Raw genomic sequence first — 27,578 nt, 5'->3', positions numbered from 1 at the left:
TCTGTTCTCTATGTCTGTGAATCTGCCTCTGTTTTGTAGGTAATTTCAAAAAATGGGAGATCCTTTTTCCCCTTTGAAATGTAGGTTTTAGCCACCTTTCCCCACCTTGTGCACCATTCTCTTCCATTCTGGCCACTGTCCACCCGCCTCACTCTCAGCGGTGTGGATGTGTGGGCCTGCAGGGCATGTGTGATGCTACCTGCAGTGCTTTATAGAAGCTTGTAAAAGTATGTAGCATATTGTGGTTGGTGGTTGGGGGGGGTCCTTTGGCCATAAATATAAAATTATTAGCCTTTTGTTGATATTTTGATTGTATGTCCCTCACCCAGGATTGTGGGATGGAGGTGATTGTGGATTCACACCTTGAACTTCATCTTTGCCATTAAAATTGGTATCACCAAAGTGAGAGGTAGAAATCAGAATGCTGCGGGATGACATAGCAGCTGAAAACCCATCAGCAGACCTTCCAATCCATGCTGTGCTATTCACCGATGGGTGACCTTTAGAAAGGCCTTTCCAGAGCCCAAACTTCAGCTTCCTGAAGTAAAATGGACACAATAATAGTCCATTTTGGCTATTCATGATTTTGCCGTGAGGATGAAAGGAGAGAAGGCATGTACAGCACAAGCCCAGAGCCCAGCCCCCAGGGACACAGGGAGCTGCCGCCACCCCCAGGGTTCCGATGACCACTGACCCCTGCTTTCCCTCCACCACCTCCTCCTGCATGTGCCATCGTGTGCAAGCCCTGGTCATCACTCACTACCATGATCAAGTTCAAGCCAAAACATCCCCTGGACCTTTCATTTCTACACGTGCATTCCAGGCAAATAGGATTCTTACTGCAAGTTTCTCATGATGATAAAAAGGGTTTTACAAGTTGCGAAACGGGAGATTGCAGACATGCCGCATGCTTCAAGTTTCACGGGTTTATTGATCGATAGACTAAATTCTATGGTTAAAGGCTCTAGTTCAAAGATCCCTGCAGCCAGACTCTCTATGAAGAGATGCTTTGGCAAAGCAGCTAATCTCTCAGTACGTTTGCTTTATAAATCCAGACGTTCATGGACCAGTTTACTGATAATCAACGCTCACAATGGCCCATTTGAAAGAATACCAAGGGCAAAACACTAACAGCCCCTTGACTGCTTTTGGAGGGAAAATACCTTCTGATAATTTTCAAATTCTTCAGTCTCTCCTGGAAAAGTGTTGCAAGAACTGCATTTTCAAAGATCTCTTTCTTACTCAAGTTATTTTAACGGGCCTCTCACTGTTGGCGGCCTCTCCCGTTGCGGAGCACAGGCTCTGGACGCGCAGGCTCAGCGGCCATGGCTCACAGGCCCAGCCGCTCCGCGGCATGTGGGATCTTCCCGGACCGGGGCACGAACCCGTGTCCCCTGCATCGGCAGGCGGACTCTCAACCACTGCGCCACCAGGGAAGCCCCTTTTCTGATTGTTGATGCCACTCAGAGCTTGCTACCTAGTGGCTTAAATGTGTTTTATTTGGCCTGCACAATGTGTTTGCCAAAGATGTAATTAATTGCCAATATTTAAAACAAAAAATCTGATTTCTGGCCGGTCTTATAATACTCGGAAGAGTCCTGAATGTCACTAAGTGACCCTGGAGTTAATCAGTGGCTTCTCACTCAAGCAGGGAGTTTTGCTGCATTTAGTCACAGTCACCACCGGCCCCTATTTTTTTTAACATTAGACTCATCTGACTAGTTTACCTCATCTTCCTGGGCCGCTCATCTGAATTTCTGACCCTTGTCTGCGTGCTGTGCTGCATCCCTATTCTTGATGTATCTTCTTCAGGCAGTTGACTTTCTGCTACATGAGGCTTGAAGACATTCATCCCCTGTCTTCTCATCATTACAGCAACTATGTTTTTCTGACGTGACCTTTACTTCTTGTTCAGTCATATGGAGGCCGCTTCCTTGGAGCTCTTCAGTGTTCAAGATGAAATTATTACCCTTTCCTTCAGCTCATCCCCTTCCCTCCTCTCTCCAACTTCATTATCATTATTTATCGTTACTTTTGCGTTCGAATCACCAGCACTTAACATATCTACATTGTGTTCTGTAACCAGAATTAATTGTCCCATGCTCTCTCCACTGACTGATTCAAAAAATCAGTAAATTCTGTTTATATTCTATGAACCTGTCTATATTGTTCATAGAAGATCTCAGTGCTGTTATACTTACTTTCTTACATACCTTTCCCCCTGGACTTTCTTCTCTCTCTCCCTCTTTCTCTCTCTCTCTTCGATTAGTTCTTTTGGCATAGCCTTATTTTTTAAAACCCTCCAGTCAATCCAGTGTTTTACTGAGTCCCCTTTTGCCCCCAAGACTTTTCTCTCTTGTCCCCACTCAAAGCTCCAAACAGTTTTGGAGAGTAGTCACGTTCACTGCTCTCTTGGGTTCGTTCCAATGACTTCTGGACCCCATGGCTGCTTTCTTGATTTCTTCTCTCATTTTGCTATGGCTTGTTCTTAAGTAACTTTCTCAGAAATGTTACATAAGAGGTAAATTTTCTAATGTTCCAGTCTGGATGTATCTTTTTATTTTTAAACTGAATTGACTATTTTGCTGCGTATTAAATTCTGAGGCTAATTTTTTCCCTTAGAACACTGAATGCTTTATCTTTTTGTCTGGTGAGAAGTCTGATGAACAGTCTGGATACACTGTATTTCTGCCTTTCTGGAAGTCTTTCAATTTTTTCTTTATTCTTGGTGTCTGAAACTTTACATTGCCGTGCTTAGCTGCCATTCTTTTTTTATTCATTGTGCTTGGCATGCAGAGACTTATTTTCTTCAGTTCCACAAGGTGATTTTATATCTCCCTTCTGTTTCCTTTTTAATCTCATTTTCTGGAATGCATATTGGTTGGGTATTGGACCTTCTGATGGGTCATCTATTTTATCTTTTTGTCACTTTATGCTTTCTTATTCTATCTAGATTTCCTCAAATTCATCTTTTAATTTATTGAATTTATTATTTTTTACATTAACAATAAAGATTATTTCCACAAGTTTACTTTGTTGTTGTTCTCTTTTCCTTTTATTAGCATCCTCTTGTTTCATGGATGAAACATTTTGAATCTCCCGGAGAAACTAATTATGAAGGGTTTTATGCTTTGTTGCCGTTTTTTTGACCTAAGTTCTTTCTTTTTCCCAGGTCATTTTTTCCTTCTTGTTTACCTTTAATCTAGGCTTTAATCAAATGTCTTCTTGTCTTTTCATGTTTACAAGAGTAGTGATCAAAAGCAGAGTATAGCTCTGCAGACAAGGGCAGATCTGGCAGACTGGCAGAATTTGTTTTCTAGATTGGATGAGTTATGGTGGATGCATCCTATTACTTGTTGTATTTATTTCTGCTCTACAGCAAAGTGATTCAGTTATATATATATATATGTATATACATACTTTTTAATATTCTTTTCCATTATGGTTTATCACAGGATTTTGAATATAGATCCCTATATACTATAGGACCTTGTTTAGCCATTCTGTATGCATTAGTTTGCTGGATGCATCTTAAATGCCAGAACATGGTATCCTTTCTCTGCCACTGTTGACTCTCCTGCTGGTGACACAGGTGCCTGGTGGCATTGAATGGGGATGGAGATGTGGAGTGGAGGATCAAAAGGCTTCCAGTTGACTGTCTTATTTTCAACATCCCCCTGCAGCTCACCTGACATTTCCAAATCCCCAGTGTATGTGAGGCTCTGCAGAGCTGCTCAGCTTCTGCTCTACGTTGCAGTGTCCTCTGCCCTGCTCCAGCCCTTTCCACTGCTCTATCTGTGGTCTTCCATAGATCTATTGGAATCCCTCACCCTCCAGTGGCCCTCAATATTTGCTTGATGTTATGGGCTTATGACTTTTTAAACTGCTTCATAACCATTTTAGAGAAGTCTCGGGAAGAAGAGGAGTAAATGAATGTGGCCAGCCTGCCATTGTCAGTTGGATGGCTCACCACCTAGTTCTTAAGCTGCTTGGCTATATAAACTTGGCCCTTCATTTCTTTCTCTTGTGACTTGGTAATGACTGACAAAGCAGCCCAAAGCCCTGTTATTGCATAGACATGAGACATATCTGGAGGTGTCTGCCATGTGCCCAGGTGTCTTTGTGTATGCAGATATGCATCATGGGGGCAACAAAGACTGTGCACTTGAATTCTAAATTCTTGATAAATTTAGAAAAAAATTGAAACCGTGTCGTTTTTAAAAATGTTCCTCTACTTCGGGATAATTGGAGAGAATCGATGAGGTCAAGTGAAGTTGTCTTGCACTCCTGGGACCTTAAAGCAAAGGGAGGGGACTACCCTGGTGGTGCAGTGGTTAAGAATCCGCCTGCCAATTCAGGAGACACAAGTTCAATCCTGATCCGGGAAGATCCCACATGCCACGGAGCAACTGAGCCCGTGCACCACAACTACTGAGCCTGCGCTCTAGAGCCCTCAAGCCACAACTACTGAAGCCCGTGCACCTAGAGCCCACACTCCGCAGTGAGAAGCCCGCGCATCGCCACAACTAGAGAAAGCCTGTGCGCAGCAACACAGACCCAACGCAGCCTAAATAAATAAATTAATTAATTAATTAAATGAATTTATTTTTTTAATTAAAAAAATAAAAGCAAAGGGCAGACGTAGGTTGCAGACAGCCCAATTCCAACCCACGAACCAGCCGCAGCAGACGGTGTGTGCTCCTCCCAGCACCCCCACCCTGGGATCCTACTGGCCATTTTCAGGCCTCCCCAGGCTTCAGTGAGATTTTGCTTCTAAAAGCAGCACTTGTACTTTTTTGTCAGGCTACTGGAACCCCTTTTCCCCAATACAGGGAGAGAAAGAATTTAAGCCTCTCCCTCCTTGTCCGTCACCCCTCCTGGTCCTGGACCAACGACTGAGGTGCTGGATAGAAAAGCTCAGTCCTCTCACTTGTGTCGGCACCCTCTGGACTTCCACTGGGATCCACGTGAGGGCCCCCCTAGTTTGCCTTCCTTCCCCTCCCTGCCCACCTTCCCCAGTCCCTTACAGCTCCCCCCAGGAGGCCTTCCTTAGAAATCCCCTACCCGTGAACCCTATCTCTGAAGCACTGGAACTACTGACAGACGTTGTGTTCCTTCCTAAACAGCACCTTAATGAAAACCTGGCCAAACTCACGGCCAAGTTTGAGAAAGCAACAGCTGACAAACTCAAATGTCAGCAAGAAGCTGAAGCGACTGCAGGCACCATCTCCCTTGCAAACCGCCTGGTGAGTGTGAACCTCTTCGGCGGGCTTTAATTACACGAGCTGAGCTTGTCAGGTGCCGCAGAGGTGCAAAATATTAATAGATGAGCAGCTGAGTGCCGCTTTGACTAGGGGGCAAATAATAAAATGCTCTGGGCTGCAGGGACTGACTCCTGAGAAAAGCGTGAATGCCCACCCTGGTCTGGTCAAAGGAGATTTCCCACAGGGATGGTCGGGAGACTGGGGCACTGGATGGATCAGGAAGCTTACGAGAGGTGTGACGTGCTTACATACAAGAGCGTCAGCCAGAGGGAGCGTTAAAGGACAAAGCTAGCATTCGACAGGCAAACCCTGAAGCTCTTACCTATGGGATATTTGATAATAAGGGTGTGGACAGGATGAGGCACTGAGATAGAAGCAGAAAAGAACAAGACAGGTGGTTGACCCTGAACATTGCTGACTATAACCTTGGTCTCTCCAGCAGGACGGTCATTTACACGGCCACTCAGGGCTCTAAGAGCAAGTGTTCCAAGGGCAGGAAGTAGAAGGTCCCACTCTCTTAAGGCCTGGGACCAAAAGCCAGCTCAACATCCTTCCTCTGCGTTCTACTGGTCAAAGCAGTGACAGATCCAGGGAGAGGGAGCACAGACACCAGCTCCTGATGAGACGAGTGTCAGGGGATGTGTAGCCTTTTTAATCCCCCATGGTTTATATTTCTCATCATGAATCAACTAAGAGCCTGCAAAGCAGTGTCCACGGGATGTGATTTCTCTTTATCGAGCGCCTTTTACAGCACCTTCCTCCCCAGTGAAAGGAAGTGGAATCGATCCCTTTTCCCATTTATTCCAGCCCCCATTTATGTATATAACAAAGGCATGTTTCCTAGTTCAGGGAGAAATTAGTCATAACAGTCACTGAATCGGTCGTGCTCCAGTAACAAGAGGTGAAGCCTCAGGTGTGTCTATGCCCTTGTTTGTTGAACCTGCTGCTGCAGAGCTCTGGGATGATCGTCTTCACTGAATGGTGTGGTCTAGCGACAGCTCGTCCACTAACGTGCAGGAAGCAGTCAGGACCTCCCCGCTGGCCTGTCTTCCGTTCAGTTCCCTGTTTGGTTTCCAGAATTCTGCGCAGCCTTTCTCTGCCCAGCTGGAGCCTTTTTTGCGTTGGTCCTCATAGGAGGCAGGTGGAGCTCTGCTCTAGGACTCAGGACAGGGCAGCTCTGAAGCCATCCCTGTCCCCACCAACCTGGGGTGGTTGAAGTGTCAGAAGACAGGACACTTCGACTTTCTGGTCTTTATCTGTGTGATCTAAGATGGCGTGGGAATGGTCGGTGGGCAAGTCCCTCAGGTCTCCCAGCTCTGACATCCTAGGATGCCATCTTTCCAGGAAGAAAAAGGGATCAGTCATAGCACAGAAGCCGAGCTTCACCGAACAGCCCACCTCACAGTCCTCTGTAGACAGTGTCTATCCTCTGGGAGAGGGCGCCCCCCAACGTGGGCCCCGCAGAGTCGGGCCCTGCTCTGCAGTCTTGGTACTTTGCACACACCCGTGTTTCAGTGCATCTGACTCCGTGTCTTAATTACCATGCCGATCTCCCCACCCACTGTGAATTATTTATAGTGCAATTGATTTTATTTACTTTCACATTTCCAGCATTTGGAGGAGAAGAGAGAGGTACATGATTTTCTGTTACGTTTTGAGGACCAGACACAGTACCAAGTGATGAACACACATGGTCACACTAAATCCTCTTCACGGCTCTTCGAAGTGGGCATATTCATCTCCACACCTGTCAAGGGCAGAGCCTGGAAGGCTGCATTCAGGACCTGTCTCTCCACAGCCCACGTAACACAGAACAGAGAACAGGGGCTCATTGACTGCAGTGTTCACTGCAGCCGGTACAAACCGCCCCCCCCATTGATCAGAAGGGCCACATAAATGATGTCCTGAGTCTCCTGCTGTGAAGCGTGTGCCATGCATTCTCCGTGGCTGAATCGTGGCTCTGTAGCCTGTGGTATGACGTGTCTTCTCCCCTCTCTGCTCTTTGAAATGATAGGTGGGAGGACTGGCCTCTGAAAACGTGAGGTGGACAGAAGCTGTGCAGAACTTCAAACAACAGGAAAGGAAATTATGTGGAGACGTTTTACTTACTGCGGCTTTCATTTCGTACCTGGGCTTCTTTACAAAGAAATATCGGCGGAGCCTCATGGATGGGACCTGGAGACCCTACCTGAACCAGCTGCAGGTAAGTCCAGCCCGCATCTGTCCTGACGCCACCAGCCTGTGGGGACCAGGGAGCTCATGTGACAGTAATAACACAAACCTCTGAGTCCCTACTTGCGTTCTTCCCCCCACAACCACCTGAGTATCCCCTAGTGACCGCTGAGACCCAGGAAGGAGACCTGTGCGCCCAGGTCCTCCCACACTGCCCTGCACTGTCCTCCACTGCCGTCCAGGCCACCTGAGCACGGCACCTCTCCTCTTCCTGGGTCTCCATGGGAACGCCGGTCCACCGCCCCCAGGCTGTCTCCTGACACTCCTCAAAACTATAAAACCCAAGAGGCCCCAAACGCATCCTGTATCTCCCTCCAGCCTTCTTGCTCTTGTGCCAAACTTCATAGCAGCAGTGGAGGAGCATTCCCCAAATGCTGCACCGCACCTTGTTACCGGGCCCCAAAGCTCCCCCGTCTGTGTCTGTGACCCACAGACACCCTTTATGAAAGCAGCTTATCTACTTTGGTCATGTGTATTCAGTTCTCAGTGTGAGTGGGAGGACGTTACTCCCAACTCCTCCCTCTACGCTGACATGATGAAATGGGGAAATGCTAGTTCCCAGCTGAAGAGGGATCAGGATGTGTTACATCTTGACACTTTCACATCACTCACAGTCCTCAATGAACAAATATTCACTGAGTCTTCAGCCTGCCCTACATGCCACTGGCAGGAGGTACAGAAGACGCTCAAGACCAGGATGTTGGCAGAACAGTCCAGTGGATGAGATGAGTCATGAAAAGCAGCTGCCGTGAGAGTCAGCACAGAAAGTTCACCACGTACAGTAAGGGTTATATTCTAGAATTCATCTGTAGGTGTTTCCTTGGAACACAAAGCCCATACCGTCTAGTGGTGGTTGGCTTAACAGATCAGCTCATAAAATCTCATTCACCTGATGATTTGCTGAACTTACAGCATTGGGAAATAAACAAAAGAGAAAACTGTTATTTATTCTCCTTCGACACTTGTGGAAAAGGAAATTTTTTAAAGGACGATCATTAGCTGAGCGAATGAAGACGAGGAGCCCAGTGGCCGCCTAGCAAGGGTTTTTCTGGCTTTCTTTGCGGCTCTTAAGCAATTTTTTTTTTTTACATCTTTATGGACTATAATTGCTTTACAATGGTGTGTTAGTTTCTGCTTTATAACAAAGTGAATCAGTTATTCATATACATATGTTCCCATATCTCCTCTCTCTTGCGTCTCCCTCCCTCCCACCCTCCCTATCCCACCCCTCTAGGTGGTCACAAAGCACCAAGCTGATCTCCCTGTGCTATGCAGCTGCTTCCCACTAGCTATCTATTTTACGTTTGGTAGTGTATATATGTCCATGCCACTCTCTCGCTTTGTCCCAGCTTACCCTTCCCACTACCCGTGTCCTCAAGTCCATTCTCTAGTAGGTCTGTGCCTTTATTCCTGTTTTTTTTTATATAATTTTTTTCTGCTTTATTGAGATATAATTGACAGGTAACATTATGTAACTTTAAGATGTATGATGTGTTGATTTGATGCACATATATTGTGAAATGATTACCACGGTAGCTTAGTTAATACTTCCATCACCTCACACAATACCATTTCTTTTTTGTGATGAGAACATTTAAGATCTACTCTCTTAGAAACTTTCAAGTGTACAATACAGTATTAACTGTAATCACCATGCTGTACATTAGAATCCCAGAACTTTTCTTATAATGAAAGTTTGTACACTTTGACCAACATCTCTCCATTTCCCCCACCCCCAGCCCCTGGCAACTACCATTCTACACTCTGTTTCTGTGAGTTTGGCTTTTTTAGATTCCACATATAAGTGAGATCATACAGTATTTGTCTTTCTCTGTCTGACTTATTTCACTTAGCATAATGCCCTCAAGGTCCATCCATGTTGTTGCAAATGGCAGGATTTCCTTCTTTCTCATGGCTCAATAAGATTCCATGGTATATGTGTCATTCATATATATGCATACATATATATATGATTCATATGTCATATACATACATACATATATATATATATATATATATATATATATATATATATATGCACACCATGATTCTTTATCCATTAATTCGTTGACAGACACTTAGGCTGTTCCCATAGCTTGCCTATTGTGGATAATTCTGCAATGAACATGAGGTGCAGATATCTCTTTGAGACAGTGATTTCATTTCCTTCAGATATATAACCAGAAGTAGAATTCCTGGATCATTTGGTAGTTCTATTTTTAATTTTTTTAACATCTTTATTGGAGTATAATTGCTTTACAATGGTATGTTAGTTTCTGCTGTATAACAAAGTGAATCAGCTATACATGTACATATATCCCCATATCTCCTCCCTCTTGCGTCTCCCTCCGACCCTCCCTATCCCACCCCTCTAGGTGGACACAAAGCTCCGAGCTGATCTCCCTGTGCTGTGCGGCTGCTTCCCACTAGCTATCTATTTTACATTTGGTAGTGTATATATATCAGTGCCACTCTCTCACTTCGTCCCAGATTACCCTTCCCCCTTCCCGTGTCCTCAAGTCCATTCTCTACGTCTGCATCTTTATTCCTGTCCTGCCCCTAGGTTCTTCAGAACCTTTTTTTTTTTTTAGATTCCATATGTATTTGTTAGCATATGGTATTTGTTTTTCTCTTTCTGATTTACTTCACTCTTTATGACAGACTCTAGGTCCATTCACCTCACTACAAATAACTCAATTTCGTTTCTTTTCATGGCTGAGTAATGTTCCATTGTATATATGTGCCACATCTTCTTTATCCATTCATCTGTCGATGAACACTTAGGTTGCTTCCATGTCCTGGCTATTGTAAATAAGAGTTACAATGAACATTGTGGTACATGACTCATTTTTTTTAACATCTTTATAGGAGTATAATTGCTTTACAATGGTGTGTTAGTTTCTGCTTTATAACAAAGTGAATCAGCTATACATATATCCCCATATCTCCTCCCTCTTGTGTCTCCCTCCCGCTCTCCCTATCCCACCCCTCTAGGTGGTCGCAAAGCACCGAGCTGATCTCCCTATGCTGTGCAGCGGCTTCCCACTAGCTATCGATTTTCGTAGTATATATAAGTCCATGCCACTCTCTCACTTCATCCCAGCTTACCCTCCACCCTCCCTGTGTCCTCAAGTCCAATCTCTACATTTGCATCTTTATTCCTGTCCTGCCCCTAGATTCTTCATACCATTTTTTTCCTTTAGATTCCATATATATGTGTTAGCATATGGTATTTGTTTTTCTCTTTCTGACTTACTTCACTCTGTATGACAGACTCTAGGTCCATCCACCTCACTACAAATAACTCAATTTCGTTTCTTTTTATGGCTGAGTAATATTCCATTGTATATATGTGCCACATCTTCTTTATCCATTCATCTGTCGATGGACACTTAGGTTGCTTCCATGTCCTGGCTATCGTAAATAAGAGCTACAATGAACATTGTGGTACATGACTCTTTTTGAATTATGGTTTTCTCAGCGTATACGCCCAGTAGTGGGATTTCTGGGTCATATGGGATCTCTATTTTAGTTTTTTAAGGAACCTCCATACTGTTTTCCATAGTGGCTGTATCAATTTACATTTCCACCAACAGTGCAAGAGGGTCCCCTTTTCTCCACACCCTCTCCAGCATTTACTGTTTGTAGATTTTTTGATGATGGCCATTTTGACTGGTGTGAGGTGATACCTCATTGTAGTTTTGATTTGCATTTCTCTAAATATTAGTAATGTTGAGCATTCTTTCATGTGTTTGCTGGCAATCTGTATATCTTCTTTGGAGAAATGTCTATTTAGATCTTCTACCCATTTTTGGATTGGGTTGTTTGTTTTTTTTGTTATTGAGCTGCATGAGCTGCTTGTAAATTTTGGAGATTAATCCTTTGTCAGTTGTTTCATCTGCAAATATTTTCTCCCATCCTGAGGGTTGTCTTTTCGTCTTGTTTATGGTTTCCTTTGCTGTCCAAAAGTTTTTAAGCTTCATTAGGTCCCATTTGTTTGTTTTTGTTTTTATTTCCATTTCTCTAGGAGGTGGGTCAAAAAAGATCTTGCTGTGATGTATGTCATAGAGTGTTCTGCCTATGTTTTCCTCTAAGAGTTTTATAGTGTCTGGCCTTACATTTAGGTCTTTAATCCATTTTGAGTTTATTTTTGTGTATGCTGTTAGGGAGTGTTCTAATTTCATTCTTTTACATGTAGCTGTCCAGTTTTCCCAGCACCACTTATTGAAGATGCTCTCTTTTCTCCATTGTATATTCTTGCCTCCTTTGTCAAAGATAAGGTGACCATAGGTGCATGGGTTTATCTCTGGGCTTTCTATCCTGTTCCATTGATCTATATTTCTGTTTTTGTGCCACTACCATACTGTCTTGATTACTGTAGCTTTGCAGTATAGTCTGAAGTCAGGGAACCTGATTCCTCCAGCTCCGTTTTTCTTTCTCCAGATTGCTTTGGCTATTCAGTTTCTTTTGTGTTTCCATACAAACTGTGAAATTTTTTGTTCTATTTCTGTAAAAAATGCCATTGGTAGTTTGATAGGGATTGCATTGAATCTGTAGATTGCTTTGGATAGTATAGTCATTTTCACAATGCTGATTCTTCCAATCCATGAACATGGTATATCTCTCCATCTGTTTGTATCATCTTTAATTTCTTTCATTAGTGTCTTATAGTTTACTGCATACAGGTTTTTTGTCTCCTTAGGTAGGTTTATTCCTAGGTATTTTATTCTTTTTGTTGCAATGGTAAATGGGAGTGTTTCCTTAATTTCTCTTTCAGATTTTTCGTCATTAGTGTATAGAAATGCAAGAGAGTTCTGTGCATTAATCTTGTGTCCTGCTACTTTACCAAATCCATTGATTAGCTCTAGTAGTTTTCTGGTAGCATCTTTAGGATTCTCTATGTATAGTATCATGTCATCTGCAAACAGTGACAGTTTTACTTCTTCTTTTCCAATTTAGATTCCTTTTATTTCTTTTTCTTCTCTGACTGCTGTGGCTAAAACTTCCAAAACTATGTTAAATAATAGTGGTAAGAGTGGGCAACCTTGTCTTGTTCCTGATCTTAGTGGAAATGGTTTCAGTTTTTAACCATTGAGAACAATGTTGGCTGTGGGTTTGTCATATATGGCCTTTATTATGTTGAGGTAAATTCCTTCTATGCCTACTTTCTGGAGAGTTTTTATCATAAATCGGTGTTGAATTTTGTTGAAAGCTTTTTCTGCATCTATTGAGATGATCATATGGTTTTTCTCCTTCAGTTTGTTAATATGGTTTATCACATTGATTGATTTGCATATATTGAAGAATCCTTGCATTCCTGGGATAAACCCCACTTTATCATGTTGTATACTCCTTTTAATGTGCTGTTGGATTCTGTTTGCTAGTATTTTGTTGAGGATTTTTGCATCTATGTTCATCAGTGATATTGGCCTGTAGTTTTCTTTCTTTGTGACATCCTTGTCTGGTTTTGGTATCAGGGTGATGGTGGCCTTGTAGAATGAGTTTGGGAGTGTTCCTCCCTCTGCTATATTTTGGAAGAGTTTGAGAAGGATAGATGTTAGCTTTTCTCTAAATGTTTGATAGAATTCACCTATGAATCCATCTGGTCCTGGGCTTTTGTTGGAAGATTTTTAATCACAGTTTCAATTTTAGTGCTTGTGATTGGTCTGTTTATATTTTCTATTTCTTCCTGGTTCAGTCTTAGGAGGTTGTGCATTTCTAAGAATTTGTCCATTTCTTCCAGGTTGTCCATTTTATTGGCATATACTTACTTGTAGTAATCTCTCATGATCCTTTGTATTCTGCAGTGTCAGTTGTTACTTCTCCTTTTTCATTTCTAATTCTATTGATTTGAGTCTTCTCTCTTTCTTTCTTGATGAGTCTGGCTAGTGGTTTATCAATTTTGTTTATCTTCTCAAAGAGCCAGCTTTTAGTTTTATTGATCTTAGCTATTGTTTCCTTCATTTCTTTTTCATTTATTTTTGATCTGATCTTTATGATTTCTTTCCTTCTGCTAACTTTGGGGTTTTTTGGTTCTTCCTTCTCTAATTGCTTTAGGTGTAAAGTCAGGTTGTTTATTTGAGATGTTTCTTGTTTCTTGAGGTAGGATTGTATTGCTATAAACTTCCCTCTTAGGACTGCTTTTGCTGCATCCCATAGGTTTTGGGTCATCGTGTTTTCATTGTCATTTGTTTCCAGGTAGTTTTTGATTTCCTCTTTGATTTCTTCAATGATCTCTTGGTTATTTAGTAGCATATTGTTTAGCCTCCATGTGTTTGTATTTTTTACAGTATTTTTCCTGTAATTTAATCTAGTCTCATAGCATTGTGGTCAGAAAAGATATTTGATACGATTTTAATTTTCTTAAATATACCAAGGCTTGATTTGTGACCCATCTTAAGATACTTAAGTATTTTTATGCCACAAACCCCTTTGGCAGTCTGGTAACACCTATGGAATCCTTCTCACAGTAATGTTTTTTAGTGTATAAAGTAGAATGCATATGATTACAAAGGAAAACAATTCTATTGAAGTACACTTCTGATCCCAGGATAAGAACCTCCAGTGGCTGGTTTCCCTTTTGAGGTTTGCTCGAAGGTATAGCACTGGCCATTCGTACCCTTAGCAGGTGTAATTAAAGGGAAAGGAGATGGTCTGGAGAGGTTTTACTGAGATAACTGGGAAGACGAACTGCAGAGAAGAGAAAGTTGGAGAGGTTAAAGGGCATATGTGTGAACCTCAAAAGCATTCTAAGTGAAAGCAGCCAGACACAACAGGTCACGTATTGTATGATTCCATTTATGTGAAACCTCCAGAATAGGTAAATCCATATAGGCAGAAAGCAGATTAGAGGCTCCTGAGAACTGGGGGTAGCAGGGAATAGGGAGTGACTGCTGATAGACTTGGGGCTTCCTTTTGGGGGGAAGAAAATGTTTTGGAACGAGATAGAGCTGATGGTTGCACATCGTGAGCGTACTAAACACCATTGACTTGTGCACTCTAAAATGGTTAGGGAATGTGAATTTCACCCCAGTGTTTTAAAAAGTATATGTGTTTCCAATGAAAACAATTACTTGTAGAAGAATTAAATGAGCTGAGAGAGGTCAACGAGAAGAAAAGGAAGGGTTCCCAGGGGGGACAGAGACCAAGGGGAGACATTCCCTGGCCTGGTGGTTTGTTCCTGGGCCTCCCAGTGTGGGAGGAGCCCTTCCAGGGGGTGGGGTGGGGTTGTCCATGGCAGGGGGAAGGGGAGCGTCTGCAGTCCTTTGCAAGCTGGGCATCAGCAGCAAGCGGTGATGCTGAGAGGAGAGGGTGGTCAGTACGGGCTGGTGTGGGCCTGGTCTGTGAAGCATAGAAATGTAGCAGGAAGTGACCCTGCTAACATGGGTGAGGGCGATGGAGGCTGTTGATTAAGATACAAATGACCTATGGTAGACATTTGACTTGGGTGAATGTACTGAAGAACAGAGGATGACACGGGCAGAATTCCTGCTGCTGTTCACCCATCAAGAGAAAAAAGACTATCAGGACGTTAAGAAAACCTGCTTCCAGGAATGATGACACAGCCAGGAAAGTGCTCCTCAGGGGGACTTTGGTCTTTCTTTTAGAGGAGTTCTGTCCTTTGAGTGAGCTGCAGACCCCACCCCCAGCTGAGAGCGCATGCTTCTGTTCTGAGCGTGTGTGCGGCCTTTCTTCGCCACCAGGTTCCCATCCCAGTGACCCCCAACCTAGATCCCCTGAGGATGCTGACGGATGATGCTGACGTGGCTGCCTGGCAGAACGAGGGCCTCCCTGCAGACCGCATGTCCACGGAGAATGCCACCATCCTCCTCAGCTGCGAGCGCTGGCCACTCATGGTGGACCCTCAGCTACAAGGCGTTAAATGGATCAAGAACAAGTATGGCAAGGACCTCCAGGTCACCCAGATTGGCCAGAAGGGGTAGGTGGCTGTGCACAGAAGTTCCCACCTTGCCGTTTATGCAGAGGGAAATAATGTGATGAGCAGGTTTTAAGCCGCTGTGGATTGTTTCTATCCTCCTGGTTCCTCCAGGAGTTTTCTCCTGTTTTTCCTCTCACTTTAGGAAATGTCTCAGTGAGAGATGCTTGGGTACTGAGTCTCTGCTTTTCTTTCTTTTTCATATTTTTATCTTTATTTTTATTGGAGTACAGTTGGTTTACAATGTTGTGTTAGTTTCTGCTGTACAGCAAAGTGGATCAGCAAAGTGGATACATATCTCCACTTTTTTTTAGATTCTTTTCCCATATAGGTCATTACAGAGTATTGAGTAGAGTTCCCTGTGCTACACAGTAGGTCCTTATTGCTATCTATTTTATATACAGCAGTGTGTATATGTCAATCCCAATCTCCCAATTTGTCCCTCCCCCCTTTCCCCCCGGTAACTATAAGTTTATTTTCTACATTTGTGACTCTATTTCTGTTTGGTAAATAAGTTCATTTGTACCATTGTTTTAGATCCCACATATAAGCGATATCATATATTTGTCTTTCTCTGTCCGACTTGCTTCACTCAGTATAACATGTGCTTTTCTTTCTCATTAGAAATCATAAGCGTCAGCCTCCCGACCCATTCCTGAGTCCTTCTTCCACCAACCCAGGGGTTCACCCTCCCATCTCTCCTGGAATACTTCCTGCTTCCCAAGCACCCTATTCCATTGTCAGACAGCTCTGTGTTTTACAGTCTTTCTCACATTTAGTCAAAAACTGCCTCTCGTAGCTCTCTTCTACCCTTTGTTCCTACCTCTGCCCCAGAACCACAGAGAACGTAAAGCGTCTCTCTCCTGAGGAACGATGGGACATTTGCAGTGGGGTGCTTAGCAGCTGAGATAGTTATGGAACCTTCGGAACCGTTTGCACCTGCCATGTGGCTTTATCCGTACATGGTGGGGGAGTTACTGCACACGTCAAGGGACATGAACAACAGGGAGAATGTCTGACCAGCACCCACCGCACTTCATGGGCCTCAGCTCCTCTCCCCCCACTGCTTCATTCACTCCGTTGTAACTTAGCTTTGTAGTTTCAGTTCTCAATTCTTGTTCTGTGTCTCTAGGAGACATGAGAAAAATAGGATGGGGCAATGAACAGGAGGGAGAGGGCCAGAGATCACTTATTAGGTGGTCGATATGTGTTGGTCTTGGTGTTAGGAGCTTTACCTCAAATGCTTTTTAATCCACACGACCAATGAGGTTAGTGTTATTGGTACCATTTTCTCATTTGAGGAAATAGAGTTTCACACAAGTTAAGGAATTTCCCCAAGAGTACACAGTTTTAAAGGCAATGGATATTTGCACACCCATGTTCAAAGCAGCGTTATTCACAATAGCCAAATGGTAGAAGGTAATCCAAGTGACCATCAACAGATGAATGGATAAACAGAATGTGGTGTATCAATACAATGAAATATTATTCAGCCTTGAAAAGGAAGGAAATTCTGTCCTATGCTACAGCATGGGCGAACCTTGAGATGAATGTGCCAAGTAAATAAGCCAGTCATAAAAGGACAACTACTGTACAGTTCCACTTACATAAGGTCCCTAGAGTAGTCAAATTCATAGAGACAGAAAGTAGAATGGTGGTCCCAGGGGCTGTAGTAGACAATAGTCTACCACAATTTAAAAATAATTAGTTAAAATTTTTAAAAATTAATGGAGGCAGTATTGGAACCGAGGTGGTCTTCACTTCAAAGCCCACGTTTATCCACTCTTAACATACAACCACCAGCGTGAGGCTTGCTGCCCTGGCCACATGTCCCAAACATGCTTGTCCAGGGGTCCAGACCACCCACGGTTGTTTAAATCAAGCATGCAATGTTCAGAAAATAGTTAAATCACATGTTGAATACCCAGATGGATCCTTTCTTATAGAGAGGGCAGGTGGGAAATGAATGCCGTGGTAGGACACAACATAGTTTTATCTGTGTCATCAGTCATGGTAATCTAATCCTGGCCTTCCCTTCAAACTTTGATTAAAATATTCCTCTCTAATTGACCAATAACTGCATTTTAGACACAAGTATTTGTTCTTTTTACTCATTCTTATATCCATAGTACTGAAAATAGTGCCTGACATATAGTAATTAATTCTCTGTTCATGTCCCTTGATTACTGTTCTATTGGGTGATTTTCTAGATTTGTTGTGTATTATTTGAAAACAAATATTACATTATAGATAGTATGGGTTAAGACTGTTAAGTGTAGTCTCCCTTCATCAGTGAATGGAAAAGTGTTCAAGGGTGTCATTTGCCTTTTAATTTTGTGAGGTCTAACATACAACTTTTTTTTTTGGTCAGATATGTCACATTTCTTCTATAAATCATATTTAGAAAATTCTTTTTTCTGTCCAAAAATTATATAAATATTCATATAGAAGAGTTTTTATGGTTTTCTTTTTACACTAAAATCCAATCACCTGAAATATATTTTCAGGTACTATATAAGTTACAGACCTAATTTTCACTTTTCAAGTGGTTAGCCATGGTTCCAATACCATTTATTAAATTCTCCATCCTTTCTCCAGTTAATTAGAGATGACATTTTACTCTATATTAAAATATTTTATTAGCTTTTATTCTTTTCTATTTATACAATACTATACCAGCCTTTAATTATTTCGTTTTATATTTAGTAACATTTATTGTGGCATTTCTCATTACAAAAGTAATATATCATCAGTAAAAAAAGAAGGTGAGGGGAGTTACCCAAAGAAATAAATAGGCCCTATAATTCATCATTTTTTCCCAACACTCCCAACTTCTGGTGTATGATATTCTTTAAGACTTCTTTCTACATATCTGTATTGTTGAAATTATAAGAAATATTTTATTATCAGCTAATGTGAGTCCCTCTTCTTGTTCTTCATGAGCTTTTATTTTTTTAAAAAAAAACATTCTCATTGTTTTCTTTTAGATTAACTTAAAGATTTTTGGTCAAGGTTTATAAAGTTATATTGTTATTTATTGTGTGAATTGGAATCACATTGAACTTATAAATCTATTTAGGGGAAATCAATTTTTTATGTGCTTGTTAAACTCTACATAATATTGAAAAATTAAAAATAGCCTAGCTTTTGGTAATTGATTGTTAAATAAATTAAGGTGTATCAATACAGTCTAATACCCAGGCACATAAATATTGTTATAGAAGAATATTTAATGACATGGGAAAATGTTTACATTTTATGCACAAAAACCAGGTTATAAAACAAATGAGCTACATGGATCAAATAAAAATAAACATAAATATAAATACAGACATAAATAAAAATATAAATAATATAAAATAAATAGAAATAGTAATAATAAACTTGAAAATATATCCAAACATCTACAGGCAATACCAAAATGTAAATGACACAAGGATGACAGTTAATTTTCCTATTCTTTTTTGCATTTTGTCACTTTTCCCTTTTTATAAGAAATAGTTCAAATCACATAAATATCATTTTAGATAGAGAAAAATATGCCAGCTGTCTGACGTCATCCCAGATAGCAGTGCCTCCAAGTTTACTGCTGTGCTTCAGGGCCACGGCTGCCTGTTGACTGTCTCCAGTCCACCCCTTGATGCAGGCTTACTCCGCCCACCTGTCTCCTCAGCTACCTTCAAACTGTCGAGCGTGCCCTGGAAGCTGGGGAGGTGGTGCTGATTGAAAACCTAGAGGAGTCCATCGATCCTGTGCTGGGACCCCTGCTTGGGAGAGAAGGCGTTAAGAAAGGACGGTGAGACCCAGCTATACTGCTGGCCCTTCTGAGGGGCTGGTTCACGACCCCTGGTAGAGCTGTGCACAGACCCGCTCCTCCTAGAACTTCCTCTCCTCAGCTCACATCAAGTAGGCCCCCTGAAGCACACCTTTCATTCTGCCAGAAGAGGAACATTTAGCTGCCCTCATGCCCTAGAGGCAGTTCCAGAGGAACTTCCATCAGCCAGCTCTCTGGCTTGCTGCTCAACGACCCCAGTGCACTAGTCTAGAGCAGCGTTAGAGGGAAGGTGGTGAAAAAGCAGTCTGACTTTGAACCGTGAGCAGTTCATCTAAGGCAGTCGTCTGAGTTCTGAGAGCTCAGTGCTTTGTCAGCTTGATGAACCCCTGTTGCTCTGGGTGCTGGTGGCTGATCAGGGCTCAGCAAGAGTCTGGGAGGAGGAGGAGGAGGAGAAGAGGGGCAGGACAAGGGCCACAGGCACATAAGAGGGGGGTGAGAATTATCAGAAGGGAGCCTCACCCACTGCCCAGGCCATAAGCCGCCTTTTCAAGTCCTTAGGACGTGCTTATTTACTTAATTAACGATTTTCACCCATAGAAGTAATGCTCCATCAGCCATGAGACAAAGTAAGCCCTATTGCTAGCCTATAAATCACCTTCGTGCAAACTCTAAGAAGGTTCCCCTTCCTGCAAATGCTTTACTGCCATCTGCTGGAAACGTTCCATAATGCACTCACGTACACGGACCACAAAGTGAGTGGCTCTTCCTCCAGCTGTGCCCGCAAAATCAGATGTCGTGGCTGTGGGAGAAGGTCTGTCACCCTCCACCCCTGTTCCCTGCCTGAGGGCTCAACCTAGACATGCTCGGGAGGAGTCATCTGAGTATGGCAATATTGTTTGCTGTGATTTTGCAAAAAAAACCCGTCTAGGATTCTGTCCCTGACCAAAGCTCACAGGAAGGCACTCCACCTTCACATGAGCCCTTGTGTTCCAGGTTCATTAAAATCGGAGACAAAGAGTGTGAGTACAATCCCAAGTTCCGGCTCATCCTTCACACCAAGCTGGCCAATCCTCACTACCAACCCGAGCTGCAGGCTCAGGCCACCCTGATCAACTTCACTGTGACCAGGGACGGCCTGGAGGACCAGCTGCTGGCCGCTGTGGTCAGCATGGAGAGGCCAGACCTGGAGAAGCTGAAGGTGCGTCAGGTACCCAGCAAGGAAGGGAGGAAGGAGATGCCCTGCCACCAGACCTTGCCTTGTGCCCCACTCTGGGATAGGTGGGACTGTTCCTCCAGAAGCTGAGCAGCATGGTTTCACTAGAGCTCGGAGGAGTGCCAGCACCATCCAGCCACCTGGAACACCCTACTGGGAAACAGGATAGAGCAGGCTGAAGAACAGGAGGCAGGAGGCAGCTGGGAGAACCCACACTCCTGTCCAAGAGCAGGACTGGCACAGGCTGTACAGGAACATGTTTGGGCCTCTCACCACATGTGCTCCACATCTGTGTCCAGAACTAAGTGGGGTTCAGTCCTGCAAGGGCAGTAGAAACGGATTCAGCCACTTTAGGGTAGCGTCTTAATCAGCTTGGGCTGCCATCACAAAGTACCGTAGACTGTGTGGCTTGAGCAGCAGACATTTATTTTCTCACAGTCTGGAAGCTGGAAGTCTGAGTTAGGGGTCCAGTTTCTGGTGAGACCTCTCTTCCTGGCTGGTAGGTGGCCACTGTCTCACCATGTACTCATAGACCTCTTCCTTGTGTGTGCAGAGAGAGCACTAAGGGCTTATAAGGGCACTAATCCCACCATGAGGACCCCATCCTCATGACCTCATTTAACCTTAATTACCTCCACCTCCAATACAGTCACATGGGGGAGGGGAGTTAGGGCTTCAACATATGAACTTGGGGGCGGGCACACTTTTGTCCATAGCAAATAGTATCCTTTTCCCCTCTCCTTAGACACGATTAGATTATAAAAGCAGGGGGATATTAGAGTGCCAGGGGGCTAATTTAAATTGGAAAGGTCAGAAAAAGATTCTATGAGGGGGTGGCATGAGCCTTTGGTTCAGAGCACCCGCAGCAGAGAGAAGAGTGAATTCTGGTTATAAAGCAAGATGGAGGCATGTGTTTTTAAGAAACAGAAGATAGGCCAGGGGTGACTGTGGCTGGGGCCTCCAACAAGAAGTGTTCTTTCCATGGATCCAAAGGCAATAATCCCAGGCGGTACAAGAGCAGAGAAAGCGCAGCTGCCTGAGGTTACATGTGCACCTACCCACAGTAAGAGGGTGCCCAGTGCTTTAGGACGTAGAACCGAACAATCAGAAAGGGAGAGGAGGTAAGATCTGCCTGGATACCAAGGCCCCGCTCCAGCCTTAAGGAGGGCTCCTGCGATCATCTTGTTGAAACTGTATAAAACCATTTCTAGTTGGTTGTTTTTTTTAAGGTCATCTATAGGAGAGCTCTTCCCTTGGGGGCCAGCAAAGTGGTGATAGACAGGACCTTCCAGAGAAGTAAAACTTGACCCCACCCTCTAACTATTCCCAGAAATAACTTCCATTTAGTGACTAGACCGTGTCCCAGCATTGTGTTAAGCCTTGTACAGCACTCCTACGAGTAGGGCCAGGGTTAACCCAGCTGAGGTTATGACGTGTTAAGAGGTAACTCAGCCCAAGGTCACATGACTAGTAACTGGTACAGTTGGGGTTCAGGTCACCTGCTGATTTTGTCTGCTTGTGGTCCCGAGCACTCTGCTATCCTGCTTCCAGTTTGCTAAGGGAAGGGATTCTGGCCCATAACCCTTTATCTATTCAGACCTACCCCAAGAACAGGATGCTCTGGGCTTCTACACCTGACTCTCCCTTATGTGATATTTGCAGTCAGATCTCACGAAGCAGCAGAATGGCTTCAAAATCACCCTCAAAACATTAGAAGACAACCTGCTTTCTCGCCTTTCCTCGGCCTCTGGGAACTTCCTGGGAGAAACGGCCTTGTTGGAGAACCTTGAGATCACCAAGCAGACCGCTGCGGAAGTTGAGAAAAAGGTAAGACCTGGCAGCCTAGGCTGGCGGACAGAGGCCCTCCTCCTGCTCCCTGAGTCCGACTTCTAGGGGAACAAAAGAGTAACAGGTGGCTCTTCCATCTTCCTGAGTGTCTCCTAGAAAGTCAAGCTAGGCAGGATTCCTGAAATGACTACCTCACATCCTGCGTTACGGAGTGCCCCCATCTCCTGGGAAATGCTCTTGACAGCTCTACTCCACAAACGTTTGACGAGTACTTACATCTGCGCAGGGCCTCATGTTCTGTGCAGGAAATAGTCGCTCACACTGACTACCTCAGTGAGTCCATGGAATTGCCCTGAAGCTAAGGAATCACACTGTTGTACAAGTTGGCTGGTTCAGGCATGATTGCACCCCGAGAAAACTCACAGCCTGCAAAAGCTCGCAAGTCTGATTTTAATGGGAAAACTTCAACGACGTCCAGGGAAACTCAGCTCTCAAAAAAAAAAAAAACCGGTATCATCCTGCGAAACTACTTAGCATATAGCTTCCTTCCTTTGTTTCACAGTTCGGGACACTTTTATTCCCCCTTGCGGGAATAAAAGTCTGCCCTTCCCCAGCAGACTGCTGACCCTACAGGGGCCCTTTCACATTCTCAGTCCTGCTCTTGGACCAGAAGAGGAAGTAAGTTACTGGTTCTGAGCAGGATAAGCATGTCTGTAACAGTGTCCAGGAATGATGCACCTTTGAAGGAATACCTTTATTGTCAGTTTATTGGGATTTCTCCAAATATGAGAAATAAGACTTTGTTTGAGGTAGGGACAAGTTAGGAAAAATGAAAAGTAATGATGGGCAGGGCAGACAAACCAGGTCCTACTCACTCTGAGATAACAGACAACTAAGGCTGGAATGAGAGACTGAAAGGTGGAAGGTCCAGCCTCGCCTTGTCTCCTCAGTCGCTGTGTGACCACCAGGTTTTACTGCTGGTTCTCTACGGCCTCCATGTCTCTAGAGAGGGGCATGCAAAGTTTGTAAAACAATTATGGTAGAAGCTCCACTGCCCTGGGCAGGAGAGATGGGGGAACAGAGCCCAACTCACACAGAGGCAGAAGGTCAGAGACGGAATGGACCTCCTCTCTTTCTTTATCCTTTTCTTTAAAGTCAATGAACAATTATTGAGCACCTGCTGTGTGCCAGGCTTTTTGTATGCAGCCTTTTATTCTTTTGTTGTTTCTTTTCTTTTTGTCTTCTTTTTCTCATTCATTCATCCAATGAATACTTGGTTGGAAGCTGTTATATTCCAAATTCCATGGCAGAAGGTGGGGGTACCACAAGGAGGCCAAGAATCCCAGGCTTCCAGAACCTGGTCCTCTAAGGGAGAAGGACAGGCAATTACAAAACTGTGATGAGGGCTGTGGGAGAGGAAGCATGGAGAGTCATGAACACACAGAGGAAGAGCACTCAACCCATGTTGGGTTAGCGGTAGAAGGATGTTTCCCTTTAGTATGAGTGGAACATTGAGAGATTGTAGAGGGGATGGAAGTAGTCACTGGAGATGAGGCATGAAAGGGAGGCTGGCTCCATCACAAAGGATTTTGTAGACCATGCTAAGAAGTGTGGGCTGTAGATGGGAGTTAGGGTTCCTAAAAGAGGTGGGTTTTTTTTCCCTCTTTAGACAAGAGAGTAACATGATCAGATCTGTGCTTTAGGAAGATCACTCCAGCTCCAATCCAGAGGAGAGCTTGGGGAAGCAGGAGGCAGAGAAAGCAGGAGGAGGTACAGTAATTCAGATTAGAAGTGATGGCATTCTGAAGTAGGGCTGGCAGTGATGGTACAAAGAAGTGGGCAAATTCAAGAGCTATGGGCAACTTCAAGGAGATAGAATTGGAAAACTTGTTAACTGATTGGATATGATTATATATGGATAAAAGTATTGTCGAGGAAATGTCTCAGTTCCAGGAATAAACATCTAGATAGGTATTGGTGCCAACACCTGAGAGAAGAGAGCATAAGTGGATTTGGGGGTGAGAAAAAATGATGATTTTAGTTTATGTCATGTTGAGTTTGAAATGCCTCTGGGCCATGCACATGAGAACATCCTGTGGGTTTTGGGATATATGATCTTGGCTGGTGATAGAGTGCTGAGACTTTTTAGTGAGTAGTTGATTGTTGAAACTTTAGGAGTGGATGAAGTCTCCTGGGAGGTGTGTGTGCAGTGATAAGACTGGGAATAGAGCACTGAAGTATATTAATACATTTCAGGACAAGTACAGAAGATGGAAAGCATGGAATAGAGTGGAGGTGGGAGGAAAAGCAGGTAAATAAGGCATTATGAAAGAAAGCATTTCAGGAAGGGATGTCAGTGGTGTCAAATGACGCTGAGAACGCAAATAAGATACAGCTGAGATGTATCCACTGAATTTTGCAAAAAGGAGTTATCAATAATCTTGAGGAGAATGGTTTCCATGAAGTAGCAGAAGCAGAAGCCAGACTGCCTTAGAATGAGAGTAAATGGGAGTTGAGAAAGAGGAAGTGAGTATAGACAACTCTTTAAAGAAGCCAGACTATAAAATGGTAGAAAGAGAAAGGATTGTAACTTAAGGAGGGCATAGCATCCTTGGAGGATTTTTCTCCAAGATGGCAGAGACTGAGCTTACTAAGATCCTAGCTGGACATTGGAGGATGCATGGATTGTAAAGGAAAAGGAGCCATTGAGAAGAAGAGTTGAATGTACAGAAATGAGAAGTAGTGATCAGTACAATGGGGTACATAAGAAATCAGGGGAAATGTAATTCAGGTCACTGATGAAGAGCTTATCTTTAGAAATATGGAGAGTTAATTCCAATATAATGGGGGAGAGGGGGCAAACATGAATCTACAAATGGTCCATAAGTCAATGTGAGCAATGGGGTCAGGGGGGTCAGAAAATTAAGGGAGTGGGAGGGAAGGCAGAATTAAGGAAACTCCTTCCTAATGGTCCCTATACAATACATCTGTGAAAGCATGAGTCATAGTCATGGTCATCTGCTTAGAATGAGGGGATGGTGGTGATGTAGGGTGCTTGGGGAAAGGAGTGAAGGTTTACAATAGTTGTTGTGGGAGACGAGAATGAAAGTTGACTAAGGACATAGATTAATGCACAGCATTAAGGACCCAGGTGAGCACGGACAGTGTGAATCTGTGGTAACACAATCTGAGCAATTATGTGATTTTTATTCCATTCCACTCCATCCTGAGAATCTTTGTCTTTTAACTACTGAATTTGACCAATTTACATTTACTAACATTACTGATATAGTTGGATTTCTTTCTACTATCTCAATTTGTACTTTCTTTTAACCATGCTTTTTGTTTATTTTTTCTCCTTTCTTGATTTTTCTTTATCGTCCTCTTTAATCCTTTGCTGATTTTAAAGTTATTTACTCTATTTTATTAATTAACCTTGTTTCATTTATATATGAGAAATATATTTCATTTTATAGGTGACTTAACAATATATGTATTGACTTAACAAAGTCTAAAATTAAGCACTATATCTAGCCTCTTCCAAAACAATATTAGGACGTTAGAATACTTGGTCATTTTGTCCATCTTCTGCTACTGTTTTATAACACTTTAGTTCCACCTTGCTTTTATCTACTACTTCCAAACTGATCATGTTTTTTATAGTCTTTGTTATTTTTTTATAATATATTTTTTTGGGCCGCACCACACGGCATGTGGGATCTTAGTTCCCTGACCAGGGATCCAACCTGTGCCCCCTGTAGTGGAAGCATGGAGTCTTAACCCTGGACCACGGGGGAAGTCCCCAGCAGGCTTTGTTATTTAGACTGACCGTATATTTAAGAAATTCTTGCATCTCATTTATTCCTTTTGGATTCAGTTTTCTTCTGATTGAAACAAATAATTGCTTCTTCAGCAGCCTGTGGATAGTAAGCTGTCTTTGATATTGACTGCTTCTTCAAAGTAAAACCTCTGGTCTTTAATCAATTTTGGAAAATTCTTAACTATTATAGCTCAAATATTGCCTCTCTTTCTCTATTCTGTACTCATTTCTGTTAGACGTATTTTTTTTCTTTTTTTTTTAGATGTATTTTAAATCTTTTCATTTTATCTGCCAAGTCTCAACCTCTTTTACACATTTTCCATCTTTATTTCTCTCTGAGCTGCTTGTGTAACAATTTCCTCAGAATTTATCTTTTAGTTTGCTTATTCTCTTTCAACTCAAGTCCATTATTTAACCAGTCACTGAGTTTTCCATTTTAATAACTGTATTCTTGTTTTTAGAAGTTCTATTTAGTTCTTTTTCAGATACTGTCTGTTTTTTTTAATAATGTCCTGATTTTATGCTTTCTTTTATCTGTACTGCTTTTAAACACAATTAGCTAATGGTAGGTAGTTCAGTCATCTTCTGCTCTTGGGATGCTAATCTTTCTGGGATTTTTTTTTGGCGGGGGAGGTAGGGGGTCTTCTAATTGTCCCCTTTGGTAACACTTCCTCCTGAAGTTTGTAATTGTTTATTGAGAGCTCATCTTCAGTAGTGATCATTGTTTTTTCCTGCAGGACTCTCATGAATTATCAGTAGTTTCACTCTATGCTGGAGCATGACAGGTCATACTGAGGTTGTATTTAATAGCATGTTCTTACAGAATCCCTGTCTGATGCTTAGGTCTCTTTTCTCATTTTTACCTCCGATAAATTTTCTGAAAATAGACCTCCATTGAAAGAGATCTTCTTTGTGAATTTACATATTAACTCATAAAAATTAAGAAAACAGAAAATTAGAGTATGCTGCTTTTACTGGATTCCATTGCCTAGAATTCTGGCTTATTTTTCAAGTTGTGTGTGTGTGTGTGTGTTTGTGTGTATCTCCCACATGTCCCCACTGGAGGGGCTGACACTTTCACCTTGTGAAGGACTAGGAGTGTGTCATCTCTTCCTCACTCAAGCTCAGTTAAGGAAAACCATGGCAGCTTTCTACCCTCTAGCTGCTCCCCCCATCCCGCTCCACCCACCGCACACACAGACACAATGTGCTTACACAGAGAGGCCACGCTGATTCTCAGGTAGCCCTGGTTGGTTTGAACAATGGACCACTATTGATTTTTCTAACAGGTGCAGGAGGCCAAGGTGACGGAGGTGAACATCAACGAGGCCCGGGAACGCTATCGGCCGGCAGCTGCCCGGGCCTCTCTGCTCTACTTCATCATGAATGACCTCAGCAGGATCCACCCGATGTACCAATTTTCTCTCAAGGTGACTTACACCTGGAATTTTCTGAATAGTCATAATTCAGCAGTGTAATGCCGCCAGTGCAGCTCTCCATGAGGGTTTATCTATGTGTTTCATTAGCTGTGGCAGCTGTTTAAGATCAAA

General features: G+C 43.1%; 1 protein-coding gene across 1 annotated transcript in view; it reads left to right on the top strand.

Moving 5' to 3' along the window:
* DNAH9 (dynein axonemal heavy chain 9) overlaps positions 1-27,578 on the top strand; it is a 300,225-nt gene that overhangs the window by 219,808 nt on the left and 52,839 nt on the right. Inside the window, exons 51-57 of the mRNA XM_067716537.1 lie at positions 5,127-5,246; positions 7,279-7,467; positions 15,200-15,435; positions 19,106-19,228; positions 20,201-20,405; positions 22,083-22,247; positions 27,318-27,458. Of these exons, the coding sequence (XP_067572638.1) occupies positions 5,127-5,246; positions 7,279-7,467; positions 15,200-15,435; positions 19,106-19,228; positions 20,201-20,405; positions 22,083-22,247; positions 27,318-27,458 (1,179 nt within the window). The remainder of the gene's footprint in view (positions 1-5,126; positions 5,247-7,278; positions 7,468-15,199; positions 15,436-19,105; positions 19,229-20,200; positions 20,406-22,082; positions 22,248-27,317; positions 27,459-27,578) is intronic.

This window comes from Pseudorca crassidens, chromosome 19 (genome assembly GCF_039906515.1).
Source record: "Pseudorca crassidens isolate mPseCra1 chromosome 19, mPseCra1.hap1, whole genome shotgun sequence".
NCBI classification, from domain to species: Eukaryota; Metazoa; Chordata; class Mammalia; order Artiodactyla; family Delphinidae; genus Pseudorca; species Pseudorca crassidens.
The sequence above is the reverse complement of the archived record's forward strand: the minus strand, read 5'-3'. Positions and strand labels throughout refer to the sequence as shown.